The sequence below is a fragment of the Haliotis asinina genome, chromosome 3 (assembly GCF_037392515.1).
Source record: "Haliotis asinina isolate JCU_RB_2024 chromosome 3, JCU_Hal_asi_v2, whole genome shotgun sequence".
NCBI lineage: Eukaryota > Metazoa > Mollusca > Gastropoda > Lepetellida > Haliotidae > Haliotis > Haliotis asinina.
This window is the reverse complement of record NC_090282.1, coordinates 35920593-35946055: the sequence shown is the minus strand read 5'-3', so window position 1 is coordinate 35946055 and position 25463 is coordinate 35920593. Positions and strand designations below refer to the sequence as shown.

At 39.4% G+C, this 25463-nt stretch overlaps 1 protein-coding gene across 1 annotated transcript in view; it reads right to left on the bottom strand.

Annotated features, from left to right (window-relative positions):
- Positions 1–25063, bottom strand: part of LOC137278845 (cubilin-like) — a 50430-nt gene extending 25367 nt beyond the window's left edge. The window contains exons 1-22 of the mRNA XM_067811352.1: positions 25009–25063; positions 24213–24294; positions 21950–22074; positions 21370–21519; positions 17453–17534; positions 16584–16708; positions 15987–16136; positions 15506–15581; positions 14440–14576; positions 13682–13819; positions 13159–13243; positions 12008–12135; positions 10907–11068; positions 9835–9949; positions 8867–8988; positions 8242–8379; positions 7368–7452; positions 7033–7151; positions 5558–5713; positions 4910–4988; positions 4350–4471; positions 3584–3748 (exon numbers count right to left, since the gene is read on the bottom strand). Coding sequence (XP_067667453.1) covers positions 3584–3748; positions 4350–4471; positions 4910–4988; positions 5558–5713; positions 7033–7151; positions 7368–7452; positions 8242–8379; positions 8867–8988; positions 9835–9949; positions 10907–11068; positions 12008–12135; positions 13159–13243; positions 13682–13819; positions 14440–14576; positions 15506–15581; positions 15987–16136; positions 16584–16708; positions 17453–17534; positions 21370–21519; positions 21950–22074; positions 24213–24294; positions 25009–25063 — 2596 coding nt within the window. The remainder of the gene's footprint in view (positions 1–3583; positions 3749–4349; positions 4472–4909; positions 4989–5557; positions 5714–7032; positions 7152–7367; positions 7453–8241; positions 8380–8866; positions 8989–9834; positions 9950–10906; positions 11069–12007; positions 12136–13158; positions 13244–13681; positions 13820–14439; positions 14577–15505; positions 15582–15986; positions 16137–16583; positions 16709–17452; positions 17535–21369; positions 21520–21949; positions 22075–24212; positions 24295–25008) is intronic.
- Between the last annotated feature and the right edge of the window lie 400 nt (positions 25064–25463).

Here is a 25463-nt window from a genome sequence, read left to right as displayed (position 1 = left end):
GATTTCTCCCAGAAATTTCTGCAGGGACAAAAATTTCTCCAGAACTTTCTGCAGAAATGCATTTTCAGAGCCAATTTGTGAGCTTATTAACACGTGAACACACTGGCACATGAACTTTTCGTGTTCATCTCTCGAGATCTTTCCAAAGATATAAAATATGTCTTTGTAGCTTGCTCCCCTCTGTGTGTCAAGTTAGGACACGCTGGCCATTTCTAAGTTGTCCCGCCCGGCCTTCAAAAGTAGAAGACTAGTAGTTCCTTGGACACAAGGGGACATTGGTTGATGTACCCTCTATGTATGTTTATGTTCCCTGAGCCCGAAGCCAGTGAACACCGCATCTATCTTATCAAACACCTCAATTATTCGAGATATAGAATTGCTGCTACGAAATACCAAATAAATCAGAAAACGGCATTACTGTGTGAGGTGGATTATCGGCATCATGTGGGAGAAAACCCCAGTGTACCCAACTACTGGTATGAAGCCGTATAAAACACAGAATCAGAATCGAACTTGAGATGAGCTCACAGGTTCCCGTCAAGCCGAAAGAAAAATAAAATGAGGTACACTAGCGCACCCCCAAGAAACTATAGGGTCAAAAGTGAATTTTATTCTAATACCAGTGTGAACAAAACATCGTGTGATTTCATAATCGGTATTATAGAAAAATAAGCAAAAATACGCGAGGTATGATGTATTGTGTAGTCTTGCTTACATTAATGTTCAGTTTGTGTCAACATGCCACAACATGCCACAGTAGTACGTTTACAAAGGGTCCATTTGTGAACGTATTACACATCGAAGGTACTGTTGCATATTGTCCAATGATCATGACGTCGACGTCCGACTGATTGGCATATCCTTCTTTTGAGCAGTATCCAGAGTGAATCAGTTGGTTCGGATTAACGTCTCTTTCCAGTGCACGAATGAAGGCAGACAGGAAGATCAATGGCAGTTCACTTACGTATCACTTCTGTAAATACAAATATGTTATTTATAAACATTCAAAGGAGTATAATACATAGGACCATTCAAAAGACAATTACGACAGACAATAATCATTATGAAAACATAAAATTATCAAAAAAATAATAAGCAAAGGAATTTTTTCCCCTTCTGTTGGGGATTAATAGCGCAGATTTTGGGCTAAAACATAACAAAGATTAGTATTGTCGTATGCAGCTAATATACCGATGTCAGGTTTACCTAAAAACATATCTGGACATAAATTAACACAATCGTTTAAAATTGCCTCCCTGATAATACCACACTGAAATGAAAAATGTAATTCACCGTTAATATCTTTAGGATATTTAAAACATGTGATTGTTAATAGATCGTAATAAACGTCCAAGCCTATGATCATGGCATTCTGACAAGACAAGGACATAATCATAACCCATGAATGATGTGTAGTCAGCGGATCCTTCAAGAACCAAGGGACACTGTGGAGCAAAGCAACACGTCACTTTTCAAAATCACCGGTGATCCATAATGATCTTAGGTATTCTCGTAGCCTCATGATTACTATTCGCATAACAGTACAATAAGAAAGGAGAGGATCAAACAGGACATTACAGTACATTCTGCATAAATGTTAAAAAAACGAATTGGTTCTAATAAGTCTTCGTCAGTGTCTAAAATGAGTGAGTGAGTGCGTTTATTGGTACGCCGCACTCAGCACTATTACGGTGATATGGTGACGGTCTGTAAATAATCGAGTCTGGACCAGACAATCCAGTGATCAACTGCATGAGCAACTGGGATCCGATTACAGGTGTGAGTCAAGTCAGCGAGCCTGACCAACCGATCCCGATAGTCGTCTGTTACAACGCGCATGACTTACTGAAAGCCAGTATTCTAACCCGGACCTTTAAGGGTTATCAAAGATGAAGTTCAACAAGAACAAATATAAACTGAAAAGCAGCTAAGTTACGTTTTCTACAATTTCTGCATGGTCGGTCCTCTTCGTCTCCGTCTCATGTAGACACACAGGAGTGCAGCAACGATAAACAGGAACACAGCAGCGCCGACACTTCCTCCAATCTGGACGTCAAGGTGTGATGCTGTAAAGAAAAGCGACCATGACGAACATGACTTCATTGATCTATATGTCATACATTTACGAGAATACATGGGGATCTTCGCAGCTTCGTTGTGTGTAACCCTATGTTTTCAGACGTATATGAAGACAAGAAATACTTGTTGAGATATTAACGGAATCGTGGTGGTCTGTTGATAATATAAATGGTCATAAAGTCACTTGTTCAGAGTCTATTTATTGCCTGTTGTGATAAAAAGATGTAGAATGGATTTATTATACAACTTTGGAAATCAGATTACGACAAACTATCGACTGACAATTGTGTCACAATTTTCAGCCTGGAGACCATGATGATCCGCGTTAAAATTGATCTTCAGGAAGCCATCCTTGTCGTAAATGTTACTAAAGGGATCTGGTGGTCAGACTCGCTGGTTTTGTTGACACATGTCGTCGTATCCAAATTGTGCTGACCGATGCTCATGCTGACAATCACTAGATTGTCTGGTCCAGACTCGATTTTTACAGACCGCTGCCATATAGCTGGAATATTTCCGAGGAATGTGTAAAACTCAACTCACTCACTCAACATGGAGAATTTGTCAGTGGTAAAAAAACTGCTCACGTATCAACACCTCATCAAATTATGTTTATAACCAACATGCCAATAATGAAGTGACGAATACAACGAGCAGATTTGGAAGTCACGTGCTTCGTATTTCAGTCGAGATCATTATGACTTCTGATATAACGAATCACAACTATTGGTCGTCACAACCGTAATATAATGCATCACGTGGTCAGGTGAAATGAGATTTAACGTCGTACTGAAGAATATTTCTCTCATATAACGACGGGCGTGCATGTGTGTATGGCTGCTTGTTTTTAGTACCCTTTTTACCAATGCATATGAAAGACTTCTGGTTAGTCATAAACGGAACAGCATTTTTTTTAAAAAAAACAAACTTGAGGTTAATTAATACCAAGCACTTAAAAGTTGCTAAAAAGTCGTCTGCTTCTCTCTCGTCAGCAAACGAAACCACAGACAGCTCTGTCGCCTGAACCCTGCAGTGACGTCATAGAAGGAATGATTTTCAGTTAGTTGTATAGAAAATGTGTAGGAAGCTCGTCATTTTGCTGATTTCTCGACGTCAACAAAGACATGTCGAATTGTTCAGTTAAGCATGGATACCTCACACGGACATATTATGCTGTCTCCGAGTCGACCAGTGCTTGTTGTATCCATTCCCGGGCTGACAATTTAACCACACACGACGGAGACATCATCATAAGAGGACTAAGTGAGTGAGTTTAGTTTTACGCCGCTTTCAGCAGTGGAGAATCGAACCCAGGCGTGACAAGCGTTTTAACCACTAGACTTCCCCACAGCCCCAGCAGGATTAAGGATGATAAATAATTGCAGGATACATCTATACGGCCGGCATAGCTTGGCAAAGCGTTTGAAAGTCAAACGAATATATTGTTTTGGCTACTAAAAATGATTTCCCCATGCTTCTCGATTTAAATATCCCATATACATACGTGTAACACTGGGTTTGAAATCAGATGTATACAGAAGTTTGAAACCCTTGTCGCTGTTGACACCGTTTGAGTGGAACTTCACTGTCATATAGCGTCCAGAGCTTATATATGTTGGCGTCTGAATCCCACAAAACCTCCCCAGTGATGCAGATGAAACACTTGGACCTGTAACAACAGCAGGTGTGGGGGTCAACTTGCGCTGTGAAAAGTACTTCTGTTTTATAAGCTATTCTGTAATTAAGATTGCTGATGACTGATTGCTGATTAACATCGCACCCAGCAATATCACAGCTATAAGTCTGTAAATAATCAAGTCTGGATCAGACAATCAGCGATCAACAGCATGAGCACCGTTCCATACAACTTGCAAGGACATGTGTCATTGAGCAACTCAGCAAGTCTCTTACGAGAAGCATAGGTTACCAATGCTCATCCAGGCCCAGACTTTCACAGGCATATAATTAAGAAGCAATGCAGGTTCGTGAACGCTTACTTTTGGTAAAGGGGCACGAATATGGTACTGGCAAACAAAGAATCATAATCAGGGCAAATGTGAAAAAAAATCGAAATTAGATCTACGGATCCTGTTATGGCTGAGGTATGGAACTCTGGTAAGTCATTTTCAGCAGATTCGATCTTTACATGGACAAACTATAAAAGTAAATCGGAAAGAGCAGATCTAGAATATTGCATCTGATGGAACACACATCGAATATACGAAATATGTATTTAATATTTGGTCTTTTTGGGTATTGTAAACTGATACCGTCGTAGACTTGCACATAGTCGTTGACGCAGCCAGAGCTGTTCGTAAGGGAAGACTCGGATACAGCCAGTCTCACAGTAAAACCACTGTCTGCACTGATTTTCCATACACACTCAGTATTCCTGCAGAACGAAACGAATATACAGGAAACCTACAGTGTTAAAATCAGACAATACGTACTTGAATGTTTGGCAACACTACATACTAATTTACCCGAAAGGGGGTATCGAAATGACTTTGAGCATGATACACGTCTCAAATCTGCTTAAATAAAATAGTTGTCTCATAACCATAAATTATTTTCACGAAACCTTTTCTGTTAGGTTTTTGAGCTGTACGCAAGTTATACGTGCCCAACATGTTGCCAAGACCCGAAAAGATCCGTTTTAGGCCTTCAGCATCCAGCTCTTGTCGTAAGAGGAAACAAATAGAGGGTCACATGGTCACTTCTTGTACCCATGTGGGAATAAAACCCGGGTCTTCGGCGTGGCGAGCAAACGCTTGAATCACTTGGCTTCCCCTGAATGTATTTTGGTATGTCGTGTTTCAGATATGCTTACCTGGGGTAATAGTACGGATATTCCGGTGACTTAATGTTCGAAATGAAATCGGAAGCCTTCAGATCCGTCTTACCACAAACTGAAAGTATATCGTACAAATTGCAATCATGTAGATCGAAAACAAAACATGGAACTGGTGGTTATAGGTTTAACAGGAAACGGTTACCGGTATATCGTTATTATGTCAGTCAAACCACTGTTATTATAAAAACGAAAATGTAGGTAGGTCATTGTAATGTTACAAACATCCTATGCACGATAACACATGAGTGATAGAACATCGTAACTAAAAGATGTAGAAGGGTTAATCGGGTTTCAGGCCACGTCTAGTACCCGTTCTAACCCACCATGCTGAGGATAGTACCTATTCTTTCCATTTGAAGAATCGGAGCCATGGCGTCAGCTTGAGACGCTAAGGGTTCACCTTTGGTTAGAATAAAGCTGGGGGTTTCAAAGAAAAAACCGGCAGGCATTAGAGAAGTTAAAGTAACGTCGTTTCCACATTCACATCAAAGAAATGGCATTACAGAGATAGACGCAGGGATAATAAAATGGCCCGGTCCCTGTAAATTTACATGGACACAAATTCCAAGAATGTAAGATCGCAAGTCATTCTACCAATGCAAACCCTAACACAGTCTGTCTTACCGGAAAAGTTCCCTGCAGTGTACTTTATCTTAAAGCCATTATGAGATTCGGATGCATCGGTGTGAAAATGGATGAAAACACTGGAACCGGAACTGGTAAATGACGGAGTGGCCGTAGAACAAAGTTTCCCCAACATTTGCGTGGAGGTGGATGAACCTGACGATTGTTTAAAAATCATAATATATAACTTAAGGCAACAAACCAATTCAAGCCCCCATAAAAAGCAGAATCAATTGAAAACACCTTTGATTATATAAATGGATCTACTAAAATCATAGATGAACCTGACAATTGTTTACAAATCATAACTTAAGGCAACAAACCAATTTAAACCCCCCTAAAAGGCAAAATACCTTTGAGAATTATATACTATTAGATAGATTTTAGAAAAGTGTTGACACCACGTGTTCGCAAAAATGATAAACAAATTTGTTGTGAAAACTGGATGAGAGAGTGAATAACGTAGCACGGACAATTTTACAGGTACGCGAGGTGTCAGCGATAAGGCTCATCATTTGCTGCCAAAAAGACAGCATCCAAGCCAGCTAAAATAATAATGGCATCCACAACATACTCATTGGCAAAAGAAAGTAAAGGACTGGAAAATTATTTTTTCACTGTCTTTGACATGTTGATGAGAATAAGACATGCTGACAATGTTGGCCCCTTTACTGGGGAGGGAAATACACCGTCAAAACGCAACACGTGCGAAAGGTGAGAGTGATGACATCACACGGGTAAAGTTTCGGTATAAATGTGATGCATCGGTCCGGTGCTATCACAGCTGCTGGAAAGAACAGAGTGAGAAGGCCATAGGGATGTCCGATATGAGAGCGACGACCGTCAGAACTGGAAGAAGATTTGGTTGCACGCCATTACGATGGCTAGACCCCTCCAACGATTGAGACAGACCGAGGAGTGGATGTTCACGTATAGCTAGCGCACATGAAGATCATACTTATACGCCTGAAGCACCTCTTAAATAGATTTCTTACGACAACGTCAACGACCGCAACAGCGTTGACGTCGCATCAGTCGAAGGACTGTCCTCTGACGTTTGAGAGCAGGTGGAATACGTTGCTATCGACCATTCAGTGGAATGAGGCTAACTCATCATCAACTTGAAAGACTGCAATGGGCAAGACGAGTATACCGCTGGCAAGTGCGTGTTTGGTGTACGGTCCTCTTCAATGAAAGTCGCTTTTGTCTACACTGACAGATAGTTTATGAACTTGCTACGAATTACATGATCATCTATTACAGAATTTCTGTTTTTACTGATCTTCAACATGACCTATACTTTCCTTTGCCCTTGAGTTTATAAATGCCTGAGCGAATATGAATGTTGTTTAAAGCTACTATGACATGGACAGGTAGGACCCACAGGTTGGATAAATGATACACAATGTGGGTTTTAAGCAAATTTTGCAATATTCCCGCCATATCACCACCATTGTTCCAACAGTAGAGCTCACCGTCGTATACAGCAACGTAGTCGTGGTCGCAGTTACGTCCTCCCTGTAGTGACATTTCTATAAATTCTACCCGGATATTTTTCTCCGAGGTCGTTATCTTCCACTGACAGTCTTCGTTGCTGAAGGAGAAGAATATTTTCATTTCGTTTTATGTTTATAATATCAATATCACTAACTGAACCTAAAAGGATTAAAATATCTGTGATATGACTTCGCAAACCGTACATTGTGTTCTTGTATAAAACATTAACAATACCAATATTGATAATCGAATCAGAGCGACCTTCAGGATTGAGAATACTTTTGAAAATGTTACTTTTGAAACAAAAACTTACTTCTGATACCCAAGTGGATAATTAGGTGATCGGAGATAATCAGTCGTCGTAGACGCTGTCAGCTGATTTCCGCAGGAGTAGGGCGCTGTAAGATATTATCGTTTTTGGTGTATTGAGTAATGACGCCATGTCTAGATAGTAACGTATTGAAGTCCAGGCTATTCGGGTCTGTTTGTTCAACAGTTGAGAAGACAGCCTCCATGTCTTAGTCCTTATGAGTATGTGGGTGAGTGAGTTTTGGCAATGCTCCAGCAATATCACGGCTGGGGACAGCGGAAATGGGCGTCACACATTGCATCCACGTGCAGAATCGAAAGCGGGCCTTCGGTGTGACTAGCCAATGCTTTAACCACATGGCTACCAGACCAACCCCAAGTCTCTATGGTGTTATATATGAGCACCATGTATGCTTTGTTTGACCCTAAAATTAGTTTCCGAGAAACCAACTGGACTCAGAAATGCATCAGTGGACTGACAACTGAGTTTTATAATCTATAACACACCATGTCAATGTGTTGCTGTCAGAACGCGGAATAACAGAACGTGTTAATATTTATGTCATTTTCTGATCTGACAACGCGAAATAAGAGTAAGTTGAATTTCAGGATGACTTCTATAAATAATACATGTTGGATTGAAATGAAAGGGTATATGGTTTAATCAAACCCTTTTCATCAAGTCGAAAGCTTTGTAAAATCCTTACACAAGATGTCGCATAGTGCTTTGAAAATTATGTCTGCCCATGCATAATACTTATGGGCAAGGAAGTCAATTGACTGCAATTTATTTCACGTCCAGAAAAGTGAACTAACCCTTACGGTAATACTGATAATTATGATGTTTAATGAAATGTGCAGATAGTACATATATGTACCTGTTGTGGCAAAGTACGTCAGATTGAAGCCTTTATATCTTGATGATCCATTGGCAATGAATCTCAGATTTAGTTGATTTCCTGTGGTCTGAAATTCAGGTTTTTGTCGCGAACACCACACTGTCAAGAGCTTCTTGCCTAGTTCACGAAAAATAAACACGAAAACAAATATATGTGGGTAACAATTATTCGAAATGATACAAAAGAACAGCGTAACAGTATCACAAAGAAATATTTTTCTCAAAGACGTTGAACTCAACTTCCGCATAAACTAATGTGTATTGCCAAATTTGCTAGGACTAATGATTATGCCTCACCGACTAAGCACAATATCTTAACTGACCGAAATTCCCAGCTAATAATTTCGATACAGAGTTTGAGAAACTTTAAATTATAAACATACATACATATATCACATGGAGAAAGAATTAGATTCAAAAGGTCTGAAACCTTGAAATCAAAGGTCCTTAACTTTTGCCTAAAGCAAATTAACCAGAAATTACGCTTGCCTATAATTTGATGCATAGTACTTCAATGCCATCACACCAACTCTGAGGGGTGTAATTCTACCTCAATGGCATTGAGAGTTATCGGTGGTGCTGAATAGTCATTTTTATGATTCTACCGTCGTATACATTGACGTAAGCCGAATCGCAGAATGGTCCTGTTGAAAGACTGGAATCTGTAACCTTGACGTGTATCATGGTATTGGGTGGTCCGGTGATGGAGTATGGACAGTTTGCTTTTCTGTCAGGAGACGGAAAATGAACAGAGCTAATAATAAGGACTGACAGATAATGGAGGTACAAAGATAGTACTGAAATATCACGTGCACGATTGCACAAACCTTTAAAAAAATGGCTATAGAGTAAATGCTCTTCATGAACACCTGGTGTCACTAATTATATTGAGAGATCATTTCCATTAGCGTTCGTCGCTTTATTCCCTATTGACTAAAAATCTTTGGATTTCGCATTTTTGAGTGAGTAGGGTTTTCGCTGCTTCTAACAATGTTCCAGCAACATCTTGGGCGTACTACCATGTGGGTTTCCATGTGGGGAATTGAACCCTGGCCTTCGACCTAACGGGCGAACAATTTCGCCACTCAGCTACCTCACTGCCCCATTACATAAATAGTTAAATTAGATAAGAATGACAGAATGACGACGTAAATCAACTGTTTCTTAATATTTTTTCACAATTATGCTCCTCTATACCACCAGTATTATTTAAAACCGGTATGTATTCTGATATATACAAGAGAAACACAACATAGTTTGACCATTTATATACCTTTGTGAAAACATACCCCTTATAGCCGTTCAAATATTTTGATTATTTGAAAGCAAGCTCAGTATGAACATATGGGCCACGATCCACAAAGCTTTCGTAATGTTACGACCTGTCGTAAATCTATTCTTCATTCAAGGCCTACACTGTCGTAGCGCTGTGGGAACGCTTTCTGAATAGGCGCCACGGATAGCTTGGTCATGTAAAAACCTAAATATTAAAAAATTAGGCGTAATAATAGTTTATAGTATAATAGTTTATGAAAGCACATCCTTTAGGATACCCCTGTGATATGAAACGTACCCGTTGTAACCCTTGGGGTAGCCAGGTGATGTAAGTGTATAGTTGGTGGATGTGTCTGAGAGGGTGTAATTCGCCTTCCCACATGGGAGAGATGGAGGCGGGGGATTCGTGGGTCCTGCAGTAAAACAGATCTCAATAGAACAGTCAATTTAAAAGCATTTTATCGTCAATCCAAAACTTTCTCGTAAAATGGCCTTAACGTAACCCCATTTCTTGATCTTGGGGAAGATGATGACACGCTAGAACCCTATGAAACATGGCTTTGAAAAAAAACAACTTAAAAGTAAGGATTACACAAATCCTAAAACCAGATTTGCTTTTGGACTCAACACAACTGCTTTCTCAGCATATAACTGCTCAAATGACGTTACCATGATTGTCATGTTCTTAAACCTATGAAGAGCATGTCCCGGAAATATCAGTATTTGGCGGCACATATCAGTGTTTTGTGCTTGTGTGCCTGGTGTCTCAATGTTGTTTTAAAGTATTTTTATTTCCCATAAGCACGTTGTTCATCACATGTCATCAAATAGAATCGTTACATTTTACAATGTAAATTTCTTGCAAACGTGTACCAGTATACATCACATTTCAACAAGTAAACATGTCACAATGTAATATTCTTGCAAAGTTACAATGATCATTGTTTTAATTGTATAGCACATATTTGATAGGAGACGACATATATTTTTTTTAAATCTTCAGTTTTGTATAGACATGGTTGTTATAAAGATTCATCAAGAATCCATTACATTGCAAACGAGAGTATGAAAGGAAGACCAAAAGGAATGACATTGTGTTGGCTTTGCATATGAAAAGATATCTTGTAGTTTTATCATAATTTAGTATTTCACGCTGAAAATGTTTTAAAAAACTGGCTTTACAATCTTAAAGCGTATTATGTATGATCTATATTTTAAAATAAGAATGACCACATGAAGTGGAATATTGTTTTTGCCTTTAAAGCCAAAAATATTTTCATGAGGGAAGACAATATTTCCTTCAGATAATTGATATTAACTTGCATACACACAAAGTATAATGTGCCAAACTGTAGTGAGCCTAGACGTACCTGTCCCAGAGAATCCACTGTAGCGTAACTTGAAACCACGTCTCACGACAGCACTGTTAGTTTTAAAACTTAGCCTCATTGCAGTTGTGTATGTTGTAAATATTGTTGTGTTGGTTGTGTTCCCACAAAACTCTCCAACTTTGATACCATCCGGGGGAATACCTGAGAACATACACAAATATCAGATTGTGAAAACCGAATGACGTCCAATTTTTTAACAGTATATATTTGCACATAGTCATAGATGACAGTAATTTTCGAGCATAGTAAGGCCAAGAGTGGCAATGGATCAGCAAATTCGAACAATTCGTGGAGTCTGGAATCGGGCCATGGCAAAATTGTCGTCTCTCGTTACCCTAATGGATAGAGCATCTGTTCGTCGTTTTTTGACAGTGGTGTTATCGATTGTTCATAGTCAGTTAGATAGCGCAATCAATACAGACGTTGCTCTTGCTCTCAGCGTGGGGTGAAACAGGCAGGAAAACAAATACTGCTGCGGGTACTACTAGTACTACTACTAGTGCTACTCATGCTACTACTACGACGACTACAACCGCTGCTGCTACTAGTCCTACTACTGCAACTGCTACTACTAGTACTGCTACTGCTATATTACTACTGCTACTACTACTTCTAGTATTACTACCACTAGTATTATACTGCCACCACTACTATTCTATCTCTACTAGAAGTAGTACGATACTACTACTACTACTGCTGCTGCTGCTGCTGCTGCTATGCTACTACTGCTGCTGTTGTTTTCTTCTGTAACGAATACAAATCAATGTTAATTCAATAACAGCTCTTTGGGAAGTATAGAAACCCCGTTCATAACTTATGCTAGATATCACTCCTGTCCAAATCACTCCAAAATACCATTTTTGCGTTTATCTTGGTCAGTTCATACGATGAGCGTGCGTCACGTACGATGACAATATCCCATGTACCTTGATTACACGAAGATTGATATCACTCCTGTCCAAATCACTCCAAAATACCATTTTCGCGTTTATCTTGGTCAGTTCATACGATGAGCGTACGTCACGTACGATGACAATATCCCATGTACCTTGATTACACGGAGAACAATCATGTACCCACCTGAGTATACAGTGACAACGTCATGTCCACATGCAGGATAAGGACCTTCCACGTCGGATGACACAACTTCCAGTTCAATTTTATCCAAACTAGAAGCAATGAAAATAGTCCACGCACAGTCGAGGTTGCTGCAACAGAGTAAGACAGTTGATCAACTGTAGGGAGTGCGGTAACGTACCTGATGTTGATAAAGTTTATCAAGTAGATTCATCGTGCATTCTCTAGCTTATAGATATGAGTTCATTGATATTTTATGTTAGTATTTACAAAATATACAACAATGTGAAAGAATAACCGGTCTTGACAATCTTCAGGTACAGATTTCGTTTAGTGTATAGAGCAACAGAGATGTGAAAAGTATATGTCTGACAAATGCAAATAATTGATGACACCAGGTATTCGTGAAAAATGAGTGATGTTAACAGTTTGACCATGTACATGTTTCGTTCGTTGATCGGTGGTTAAAGCCTTGTGGGGAAAGAGTTAGTTCGTCACACTGAAGACCCGATTCGATTCTTCATATGGGTACAATGTGTGAGGCCCATTTTGGGGGTGTCCCGCTGTGATATTGCTGGAACTAAACTCACTCACTCACTCACTCACTCACTCACTCACTCACTCACTCACTCACTCACTCACTCACTCACTCACTCACTCACTCACTCACTCACTCACTCACTCACTCACTCACTCACTCACTCACTCACTCACTCACTCACTCACTCACCTAACATCGATGAACCAGACATTGACCGCAATGTAGAGTTGCGTTCTTAATTATGATGTACGGTAAATTAATCTCAGACTTGTTTTTTCGTATATGTAGGTCTGACAGCTCTTCGCCGCCCTCGTGGGGTTCACCAAAGCTGCTTTAAACCAACCGTTATTCACTAAGGAGTAAGTGCGTCACTTTAGTTTTATGCCCCTTGTAGCAATATCACCGTGGAGGGCACCAAACATGCGTCCCATACATAGTACCTATGCGAGGAATCGAACCTGGGTCGTCGGCGTGATAAGCATACGATTTAACCATTAGGCTACCCTACCACCCTCATTCATCAAGAGAGGCAAATATATCATAGAGAAGCATTTATGGGAATGGACTGGCTTTTTTCAGAACAAGTGTGTCTTAAAGCGGAACGATTTCGTACTTGTAATATGCATTCGGGTAGCCAGGTGAAACAAGATAATATGGATATGAGTCAAAGGCCACCAAGAATGTAGAACAGCTCGAACCTGTAAGTACATGATATAATTTCAAATGATAAATGGTCATATCTTATTGTCCATACTCAAGAACATCGTTTTCAATATCAGGCATTATGTGAAATGATCTTAAGAGCATTCTCTGCGCTCAGGGAATGACTAGCACGCAGAACTAGAAGTCATGTTTTCGTTTTCTGTAAACGTTTTCTCCTTCACTTCATGAACCAATACTTTACATTTGACATTACAATTTATAAGTGTAAGACCTCAACTGAACAAAATTAAAGGTACCTCCAAATAACAGTTTTCAATACCATTTTAAGAATGGTGGGATGACTCACGTGACTATGACCTACCAGCACCTAACTGGCATCATGGATTATCTGGGATAATAACGAGTTAACGCAATGGGCATGCTTACAAATGTGGATATGTGCGCACTACAAATATGCACTAATGACTGCTTACTTGGGACGGACTTGTAAGTCAGGTTAAAACCCATCATTACAAAGTAATTGTCAGTTTCAAAAACAATAACTGCTTTGTTTATTCCGGTCTGGTATGTGGGATCATCATCTCTACAACTGGAACCCAGCAGATTGGATGCTGAAAACAGGAAAACATTGTAAACCCACCTGAAGCATATTGATAAACGTGAAAAATGTAAATATATGATATATTAAAAGCAAATGATATAAAATAATACAAAGTTACTGGCTTCGAAAACAAAATATTAACGCGATCATTTGCATTTCATAATACTGCTTTCTTCTCTATCGGGTTACTAAACTGTGCAGAATTGCTTCCCTTCGTTGCTAGTTCAATTGCCGGTCTAAAATGGCACCGAGTGTGCGTCTGTCTGCATTATACATCCGTGTCCGTAAGGGTGATTCCGCTTTTAGCCTCCTCCAAATTTTATGTTTGTGATGCACATGCCATGATTTTATCAAAGTGCATTTTCATAAATCTCCTATCAACGTTCCGGATAGATAAATGCCTGTTCCATTGATTTGCCACTTTGTCCTTTGGTGTGTCCCTGTGGCATGTCATAAGCCCATTCCCTCAGTTTATGTAACTTTTTAACTTTTCAACCAAAGACCGGTCTTCCAGATTTGGATGAAAACTTGTGTCGTATTTGACGAATGAGCATTAAGCGTTCCCAAATAATTGTTTACAGATATGTTCATTTAATATGTTAATGTGTACAAGAAGGGATATTTACATACCTGTAGTGGCATTCCCGTTATAAACAGTGAGGGAATCAGCAGTACACCCTGTACTTGGTTGAATCTGGGCCACACCTACATTGATAATAATTGTTCTGTTGACGTCAGCTGTTATTGTCCATTTACAATGAAGATTACTGGAAAAGGAAAAACAAATACATGTCACCAGGAAGCTTCAATATCGTATCACACACGAGGGCTGGCTGAAAAGTTCCACGGCTAAATGTCAGCACTAAGTATAATCAGTATTGAAGCATAGACGCTTATTATTGTCTTCCTACTAGACCATCTTGTGAACGTACTCATTGAAATCAAAAGGAATGAACAAAGCTGACTGTAGGGCAGTTATCAAGTACCTGCAACTAAGACGACTAATCAAAAACAGATATATGCCGACATGGTCTCGGAGGTGATGTTCCTTCCATTTCAACAACAAAAATCCTGGCTGTGGAATTTAAACGTGTTAGAGAGAGACTTGACGATGACCCGCGGCCGCATCCATTAGCAGCAACCATTCAAGAAAAAAAGTAACCGGGGGCATGACATGGTGATTGTGACCGGCGATTGACCACTCAGTCTATTGCCTGTGTTGTGGGTATCCTCATGAGCGGGTTGAGCTCATTATGGCCAATTTGTTAAGAATACTAGCAGTTTCTGCAAGATGCCAAAGCTCTTGACTGCTGATCAGAACCGTGTCTGATTCTTGACCCCCCGAAACAACTTGGGCCGTTTTGAAACAGATCCTGGTAAGTTTTTGGCCAGATTTATAACCATGGGTGAGACCTAGATCCACCACGTTCAACCACAATCCAAACTTTAATCTTAACCATGGAACCACCGGAGTCCCAAACAAAGACAGATCGATTCCGTATGCTGGTAAGGTAATGACTTCAGTCACAGACTCTCAATGGACGACAACATGCTGATGCACTGATACAGTTGCGTAAAGTTATGCTTAACTAAGTTCTATGTGTATACAATACCATTATCAAACTTGTCATCATCTAATAGCCATTTCAGGTTTGTTTCAATTAAAGCATGGGTGTATAATATTTCATATTCAGACCTGAAATAGTTGTCCGGGAAAAATGGCGACGACAGCGCTTGCACATTCGACGTAGCAGTGAGATTTCCCGTGCATTCTGTAATGCGAACAGTTATAAATATTTTTTCACAATTGTATTGTTTTGATGAACTAAAAGCATATTTCCTTGAGACATTTGTGGTTATATAAAGCTCGGCAAAGTAGAAGGATTTACCCATGTCCCCTCAACCTCGACACAAGGGTGTGTAACAACATTTAAATACCATAAACACATTGTCCTCGCAAATGGCACAAAGTCAAATACAACTGGCGTTGAACAGCGTTTTTAACCAAGATTTTTTTATATTTATGCAACTAATTCTGGTCAAAGTATAAATAGTAAAAATGTTAAGCATCCATTTTGAATAGTGTAAATCCGGATTTTATCCTGAAATGAATAAACGGGCCATCACTTGATAATGTTGTTGATATGTTTGTTGATATTGATATTATCATCACCTACCTGGCATCGCCAAAGCGACAACTCGAAATCCATGTCCTTGGCTTCCTGTCCCACTGTGAAACCTAAGGAACAGGCTGTCTCCAGAACTGGCAATAGAGTCTTTCAAAGATCCACAAAATATGTTGATGATTGGGGCTGTCCTGTCGGCTCCTAAGAAACATACGTTCAGCATGTGTACATCTCTGTATGTACAATGTATCCATTGTATAAAATGGAAGCCAATGTTTAAGTATTAGTTCAGATATGATGGCTGTGTATTGTAAAACTGAGGGTATGGCGATCTGATGGTGGTATACACCTCAAAGCAATGCCCTGACATGCCGACATAAACTAAAACTCTCGTTATCGTACAGTTTTGTGTTCTGATGGTTGGCATATCACCAGTATAAACTAATGGTGTTTTCCTTAACTTACTACGTAAGTTGTACGGTGTGTTTCATTAAGCAAAGCAACCTGATGATGGACTTATTCCTTACCTTCATAGACTCACAGGCGTGACATTTAGCATAACAACCTCATGGTGGGCTCATTCCGTACCATCATAGGTGTAAGGCGTGTCATTTAGCATAGCACCCTTGTGATGGCCTTATTCCTTACCATCATAGACTTCTAGGCCTGCTGTGGAGCAGTTTTGCGACCAGGCAACTGACAAATCAGCTATTCCAATAGCGACAATATTGCCTGGATCCCGGGCTCGCAATGTCCATCCACAGTCCAAGTTGCTGTAATTAAGCAACATTTTGTATTAAGCATTATTTTGTGGCTGGAACGTCAGCACATGGCACTGTAGGTTCCTCCGATCTGACAGAGGTATAAAATATATAATTTAATAAAAGGCGCCAGTTGCCTTTTTAAAAGAATATTCGAGGAACTATTGTCCTAGGACAGTCTGAAAACAGAGCTCCATTTGCAAGTCTTCGATTTAGATTTCTATATTTCAACATGAAAATTTGAAAACTGAAACGAATTCCAGTATACGATTCTTAAAATGGCTACCATCACAAATATACAAGTAGTGTTTAGTCATTTTAAGATGTATACGTTGGTTTTGTACACAATTATACACTCGAAAGCGTGTAGTCAAGCTATGTCCTGAGCAGCATGAACTCACCAGATGCAAAGAAAACACCAAATTTCAACCCTCTGTTGTCACTGTCATTTGATATTCGATTTCTGTCATATTCAGTGCTCCAATATGTTTCACCACAAAAAGTTCGAATATTGCAGCAACAGCAACTCTGAATAGTGTAGCCAGTAATTGGAGTTATATAATTCTCCCATACTATCCGACAATGACAGGTCCTGAAAATCTGAAATACTAACCTCAGTGGTGTTATGATTGGCTGTATCAAACGGAGGATTGGTTCTGACACCATTGAATGATCCTTGAAAATGGAATATCTTGTAAATGGAATGTTAACTGAACAGATCTTTCATATCGGAATGAAACTGAGAAAGATACCTACGATGGGTACTGGTTAGGGTAGTTGGGCGACGTGATGTTGATAAAGCTGGGTGTCACCACGACTGTACTGTTACTGCATGGAGCTGTAACACATACATGGACAATGCACAACAGAGGTATAAAATGCTAAAAGTTGCTAAATTAACTTTTTAAAGAGTATGACAATGGATTGTCATCAGACTATGGTGAACAGTGAGAGATATGATTGTTGGCATCAACGTGTACAAAGCAGGTATTCGACTGGATAGTCTGGGCGTTTCCTTGGAATATGCTGTGTACTTAAACCACAAAACTGGTAATGTGGATATATGTGCAGTATCTTAAGGTCGGCTATTGATTTCACCAGCACGTACATATTTACTTTAACGTGTTCGTGTTGTTTACATTAATTTATAACAGAAAACACGCCACAGTATTCTTCCGAGTGATACTGCACGTTACCATCCCCGTACCTAGGTGTCTGTACATGTCCGTGTGTCCACCATCTGGTCACATACCATGGTTGAGTTCTTCTAAGTGCACAACTTTGTGTATTGCACACTACGGGTTGTGACAACACTGAAGGAGCCTGTTAGTAATGATAGCTCCAGTTCTTCTAAGTGCACAACTTTGTGTATTGCACACTACGGGTTGTGACAACACTGAAGGAGCCTGTTAGTAATGATAGCTCCAAGGTTTTTACACCCGGTCAAAAGTGGAAATCGATCACGGCAACTTTCGTTTACTAGCGCGACACCTCAGGCAACTCCCTTGCCTTAGGTTAAAAAAAAAGTGAAATGTTACTCGGGCGTCGGCGCGTCACTTTTATTTGTGACAATTTTTTTTATTGTCATTTAAAAAAGTAATTTTCACTTGACCCGATCATCCATGTGTCCATTATAAGAATGAGTGTCTGTAAGAACGAGTGTCACTGAATCTACAACCCATTAACACGTGCTAAACTTCCCAAGCTGTACATCTGAGAGAGAAAAAACAAATATGTCTTCTCCCCATGTCACCATTTTTCTATAAAAAAATTAAAATAAAGTAAGTCTTACAGCCCTCGTCACTTTTGAAAAATATGTGCACGGGAAACATTTAATTTTTTATGCAGCCTTATCTCTCCCCATGCCACAAGTATAAATACTGCATTTAACCCAGGCACTGTTAACGACCACCGTAGTCGGAGAACAATGACACAAACTCAGCTAGGCCCGTTTCAGACCCCAAATCCCCTCAAAGAGGAAACGAATCATACTGATGACTACATAAGGGATACGAAATCGATGCTGGAACCGTGTCGTAAATGAAATCATGTAAGTTCACGTAAAACATTTCTTCTCGGGAAGAAGTTCTCAAACACGGACTTTACAATCAATAGCAGCATACGTAAAAGGAAACCTTGGTACTATTTCTGTTAAATTCCTTGTGTATTACATCTACATAAAGTTTGCATGTAACTGGTAGGCGCGTGTACTTACATTATTCACCGATGGACAAAGCACCCTCTGTTTACCGATAGTGTCCAGGTCATGAAATCTACTGCCCAATACCAATGGACTATATATATATTTTTGTTAATTAGACAAAATCATTAAAATATAGGATTTAAGTGAAAGTCACATTGAAAGCAAACTTAATTTAATACTTACCAGATGCCTCAGAAAGATGTGGAAGTGTCAGCAATACAAACGACAGTAGACAGAGAAAGAGCACCTCCATGACTTAAGGTCATAATATGTACCACATATACGACTGACATAGATCAGAGTATCGTAGAGACACGTTATATAGCTCGTACGCCTTCAGACATACACGATACAGATTTGTAATCGTTCAAAGGTTTCTCGGATATATAAGAATGATAAGTGCCTACTTATTGTATTTATATTGCCTGGTAACCAAGGATGTTGAAATTCACATCATCAGCAGCGGGTCAAGGTGAGTACAAGGTCAGGTGATGTGATCCACATTCATTCAAAATTTATATCCGATGTTATGGCTGCTTTTGGTTTTGTCATTTCTTATCAGAAGATCCCATTACCGGTGTCTCCGATCGCTATACGTTCTGGACCACGACTAAAAGTGGCGTAAAACCGTCTAATGACACAAATCAAATATTACTGCGTATTTCCCCCTATACATTGTTTCGAGTCATATCAGTCAAAGACAGCTTATCATCGTATTTCGAAACATGACTCAGTGTCAGATGATTATCAGCTGGACGTAGAAGATCGTATTGCATCTGGGTTTGCTTTGGCAAATTGACCTGAACACAGAGTATCCCATACTCTAACATAGCCATAGCTGCAAATCTCTGATCAGTGTGCGCACTGTATTTGTATGTGTATCCTGAAATAATACAACTGTCCTGGCCGAACTAACGCCCTGGCCACTTGTAACAGCTTGGTGACACATTAGCACGTTCTGTTTGAAAACTCGAAGCTTTCTCGCCATATCTGTGACAGTTATATTTACAGATTTAACAACAAGATGCTGGGAATCGAGAATTTTGTGTCACCAGTAATGAAATATTTGCTGGTTTGAGCCTTTGGTGAGCATGTACATAATTATATTAGCAACTTTCATTTTTAGAAGCAGTACAAAGTAAATGGTGTAAAATGTGAAGCTCATAAGGAACGTGAACAATGTAAGACAATCATCATACTGAAATTCTCCAAAACCGAAGCATTTTTATGCAATATTGATTGATTAGTCAAGACAGAACGTCATTTAAAAGTTATTTGACACCCTGATCGATACGTTCAATGCACTTTTAGAACACAGCAGTTTCAGCCTCATGGAGACATCATGATCAGCTGATCAGAACGCTATACACTGAAAAAGAATACGTATTTGCATATTAATCAGAGTCAGTAAAAAGTAAAATATACATTAACGAATCACACAGTTACTGTAGTATGTCTTAAAAGAAATATATGTACCAGAGAGACAATTTCAAGTGTTGTGTTTCAGGTTTTAAAGAATTAGTTCATAGTATAACATGGCAAAGTGTGATGTACAGTAAGATGGAAAATCATCTTGCGATAAATGTAATGGCACTAATGATGCAAACAAGAAAAAATATAACACGGTTAAAAATCGTCATCTTAAACATCCAGTCAAACCCTGCTATGTCGAAGTTTAAGGGACGTGCTTAGAGTTATTGAAGGTTCGGTACAAGTGAGTGAGTTTAGTTTTACGCCGCAACATTCCAGCTATATGGCAGCGATCTGTAAATATTCGAGGTAACCAGGCAATCCGGTGATCAACAGTATGAACATCGATCTACACTATTCGGAACCGATGATATGTGTGAACCAAGTCAGCAGAACGAACCATCCGATCCCGTTCGTCGCCTCTTACATGTACGACAAGCGTGGGTTACTGAAGATCAGTTCTAACTCGAATCTTCATGGGCTGATTCGATACAAAACAAATAAGGAATACACGGCCATTGAGCTTTGACTTCGAGACAACAGTAAGTTTGTCACATCAAAATTCGACACAAAGAGGTTTGACCACATTTGAGCCTAAACAAATAATATGAAAACTCTTAAACACATGCATTACTCTTCAAGATGTTCGTTTCAACCAGTCTTTTTATGCTGGATTAGTGTGTATTCATAAAAGGGAAATATATTGTTGAGACGATATACAAATACTGTAAGATACAAATAGAACTACTCCCTACCGACAAACAGTTATATATACTAGTAAGTGTTATACGATAGCCTACTTCGTTGAGTTACTAATAGCTGATATTTTGAAATCTGAACTGTTTTTAAAATGAAGTAATAATTTATGCAATGTCTATCACTGCATATCAACTAATCTATTTGCTGCAGGTTTAGTGCTCAAACTACTCCGTAGTTTATCACTGAAATCTTGGCAAATTCGTCATAAGAACAAAATCTGCCAGCGTTGAATGATATTTACCTCTGATTTGAAAATACGTGATGTTGAATCCATCGTTCGTTGTTGAATCATCAGTCTTAAACATGAGCGTCAGTGACCGCCCCGTGCTGGTCAGAGTCGGTCTCGTTATTTGACACCACGTGTCCAGTAGTGGGGAGTTTATATCCTTGCCTGTAAGAACACGCGTACGAATACGAAAACAATGAAGATTTACAGGCAAAGAGGATGATCATTTTTCATCTTGCATAATACCCTTTCATCTCATTTGGTGCACGTTTTCACTTCAATTTCCATGCATCAACTGCATGTTGTTGAAGTATTAAGGAATGCCATATCCCAGCTTTAACTTTAATTTGGGTCTATTCCCTACATAGGTATAATGCGTGAAGCCGTTGTGATATTAACGTACAATTGCCAAAATCACACCCTCTAGCTAAAGAAGTTATGACTTTCCACACGCGGAAACTGTTCCAGTAATTATTATATTATTTCACGAACAGATATCTAATATCATGTTCACTGACTCACATATGTGTTTATCGGTTTCCCACCTTGTCCCGACTGTTTACATGTGTATTATCAACGGTCGTTATCAACGCACCGTCAAACGCCTTGACATAATCAAACTGACAGTGAGCTCCTCCTTCCAGGTGAGAATCTGTCACAATCACACGGACCTGGCCGGACACCGAGTCTGCGGTCAGCGTCCAGGTGCACTGCTCGTTACTGCGACAAAACGATTCATTAATATATGAGTAGCTTGCTGATTTTTCACTTTATTTGGAAGATTCAATGATCGTACTTACACATCGTGGCATTGTTTATTGTATTCTAGGGAAAGTGGGGATAGGTCAGTGGTTAAATGTTAAATCGTTGGGGTCCGATTCTCCACTAACTTTCGATGTGTAACGCCAGTTTCTGGCGTCCCCCGCCGTGATATTGCTGGAATAGTGCTAAACGTGACGTAAAATCTAATCGATCCACTCAATAACTCATTGCGCTGCAGAATGCAACTTCCAATGCAAATCGTGTGACTTGTGAGTCACAATGAAAACAATTATTAAAATATTTACTACAGGCTTATTTTTTAAAATAACCCCCCTAAAAAACAACCCCCCAAAAAACAAAAAAACAAACAAAACAAAAAAAACAACAAAAAAAACAACAAAAAACAGTATGTACTTTCTATTGTACATCATTCTTTGAGTTATTTGTGATGGTGCATATGATTCCGTCGTCTAATGTACTAGCGATGTACTGAACTGGATGACTCCGTAGCTGATAAATGTCAAATATCCTATTCCATTTGCCCAATGTACAATTTAAATAATACTTTTTGTAGGTGACAGGATATCCGGGAGAGTGGAAGAAGTGGACGGAATCCTCAGCGGTCAGTTCGCCTTGACCACAAGCTGGATCTGGCGTCGTCACTGTAACAAACAAACTTCCAAGATCTTGAGAAGTTTTAACACCGCTGACACTATTTTCGCGAAATAAGAATACGATTTGGTTCTATGTCATTAAAAAATCTTTTTACTATCTAATAGATTATTATTTCAATGACTACTAGCAGAGCTTACCCGGATTTACGAGCTTGAATTATGTGTTCACATTGAAAAACGGAAATATACGACACCTTCTCGGTTTCATGTTCCTATGATCATCACAATAGATGTGTTATCAATAGATATAGATTAATCTGGTCAAAATACCGGTGAAATATTGTAGTAAAACTGCAGACAGATCAATACATGAATAAGAATAATAACGAGAATCTTAATCTGTAAATTGAGTCAGTACAGGTGTTCTTACACGTGCTTAACGAGCCATCGCTCTGGTATCTGACACGAAATCCCTTGCCCGCCACCGCAGCATCTGTCCTGAATTCAACCATCACGCCCCAGTTGTAGGTGTCGTACGTAGGCGTGGAGTTCCCGCAGAGTGACCCAAGGTCAGCTCTTGGCACAGTGTTATCTTTTGGTATGTGAATAATCAACTACTAAATTATCGACTACAATCAAACTTGACTCACAAATGCAGATTTCATCATTTTAAGACTGTTTTCACTTATCCTGTAATCGATTTACACACATCGATACGCCTTAACACGAAGATTTACAAGCCGATACGCCCATGTTTTTTTTTCTAAACTCTTAGGACCAGTAAAAGGTTTCCTCGCCAACAAAGTAGCTTAAATTGCTATTCCTGTCGTGTAGCAAGTGACACTATGTCAACAAAACGTGTTACAAAGAGGTGATTCTCGAGCAAGGTCAACATATTGAGGGAGAGCCTCAGAAATAATAAAACAAGTACACCGCAGTCTTCACTGACCATTCCTCAGTACGACTCTGGAGTTCGGCGTTGTTCGAAATTGAACTGATATGAATATATTGATAAAACAGGCGTAATAATTGGGTTGACGAACCATATGGTTTATCAGATTATTAGATACAGATATTGAACTCATGATCAATCTAAGGTTCTGGAATAACGGTATAGGTATCTTTACATCTGAATGCGAGAGAGTCAGGATAGTGAGTTCGGATTTACGTCAATTCTATGCGTTCAGACATGATTAATCAATACACCATATAAGTAACTGTATAAGCACCTACCTGAATAGACTTTTACTACATCTTTGCTGCATTGAAGAGAAGGTCCCTCAACGTCTGAATCTATGACGTCGAGGTGGACATGTTGAAAGGGAGAAAAGATCTCCCATACACAATCTAAGTCGCTGAAAAGATAACAGCAATAAACAAACTCTTCAAGAACATTTTCCATGTCAGATGACGCAACTTTAAGAGTAATTCGCCAACAAGGTTAAAATATTGTTAGCATTTATTAGTGTTTTGTTGACTTACTTGCCGTATGCAGTGGGGTATCCAGGGGATACGAAATACCTTGGTTTGGAGTCAGCCATCAGAGTGAGGTTACACGACCCAGCTGTAGAGAAAGGAAGTCAGTTTAAACACTCTTTCCATAATAATAACATATAACTGCTAAGAGCAGAGTCTATATTATCCCTGGAAATTTAAATAAATCAGTTCGAGAAGAGCGTATCTTGGCCTGAACTTGAATTTCACAAATGACTAAAATTCGAAGTATTATCCTCACCAATTGCTGGGAATTGCGAACACAAGCCTTCACATTCATGATGTATATGAGAATCTCTCATTATACTCTCATTCAATACTGCTATTTTATAATTGTGTAGACTAGAGCTTTACCAGTACCAACAAGTAACATAGCAAGGCAGCTGAGGTATAAAACTAATTCTGTATCTTCATTCATGTATATTCCACATGCGTACCGCCAACAGCCCTGTATTGCATGGCGAAACCTTGATCAGTCCAAAGACCATTAGTTTTGAAGTCAATCCGGATACTGTTCTTTGAGCTTTGAAACGTTGGTTGTGATGGTTCACAAAACGTTCCGAGGAGTAGGTCATCTGTCGCGAACAATAAAATAACATTAAAGGAGAGCCTTAGTGGCAACTCATGAACTGGCATGAGTTGGGTTCCAATCGAGGTTATTAAATTCAATGGTTAACCGTGTATGGCATTTAACACGTTCTCTTAAACCATTCTCATAAAGAAATCGAGGGCCCCTCTAGTCAGAGATGCAAGCATACATATTTCGTGTTAAGTATATACTTACCACTTGTTGTGTTGCCGTTGTATACTGAGATGGAATCACTGGAGCAGTCCTCCATTCCACCTATTGAGGTTTCTTGAAATTCAACAACAATCGTTTCTCTGTCGTTTCCAGCTGTTAATATCCACGTGCAGTTCATGTCACTGTAAAATAACACTTCCACTACGTCACTACACATGTATCACAAGCAATGACATTCGCTAGAACAGACACGGAACTGACTTGAAGTCAGAAATCTCCTGTTCCATGGGCAGTATTCACTGTCACATTTCCCATACCATACCCATGGAACATTGTACAGCCTCTGTGACAGTGTGCGTTAACATTCCTGATCTCGTAATGTCATTGCATACACACAAATGCAAGATCAGAAGTATTGCTCAGCTAAGGGTAAACCACCTTATGCTGACCTGGACTGTTTCATTAAAGACAAGGTATGTAATGGATGAACACTTCAG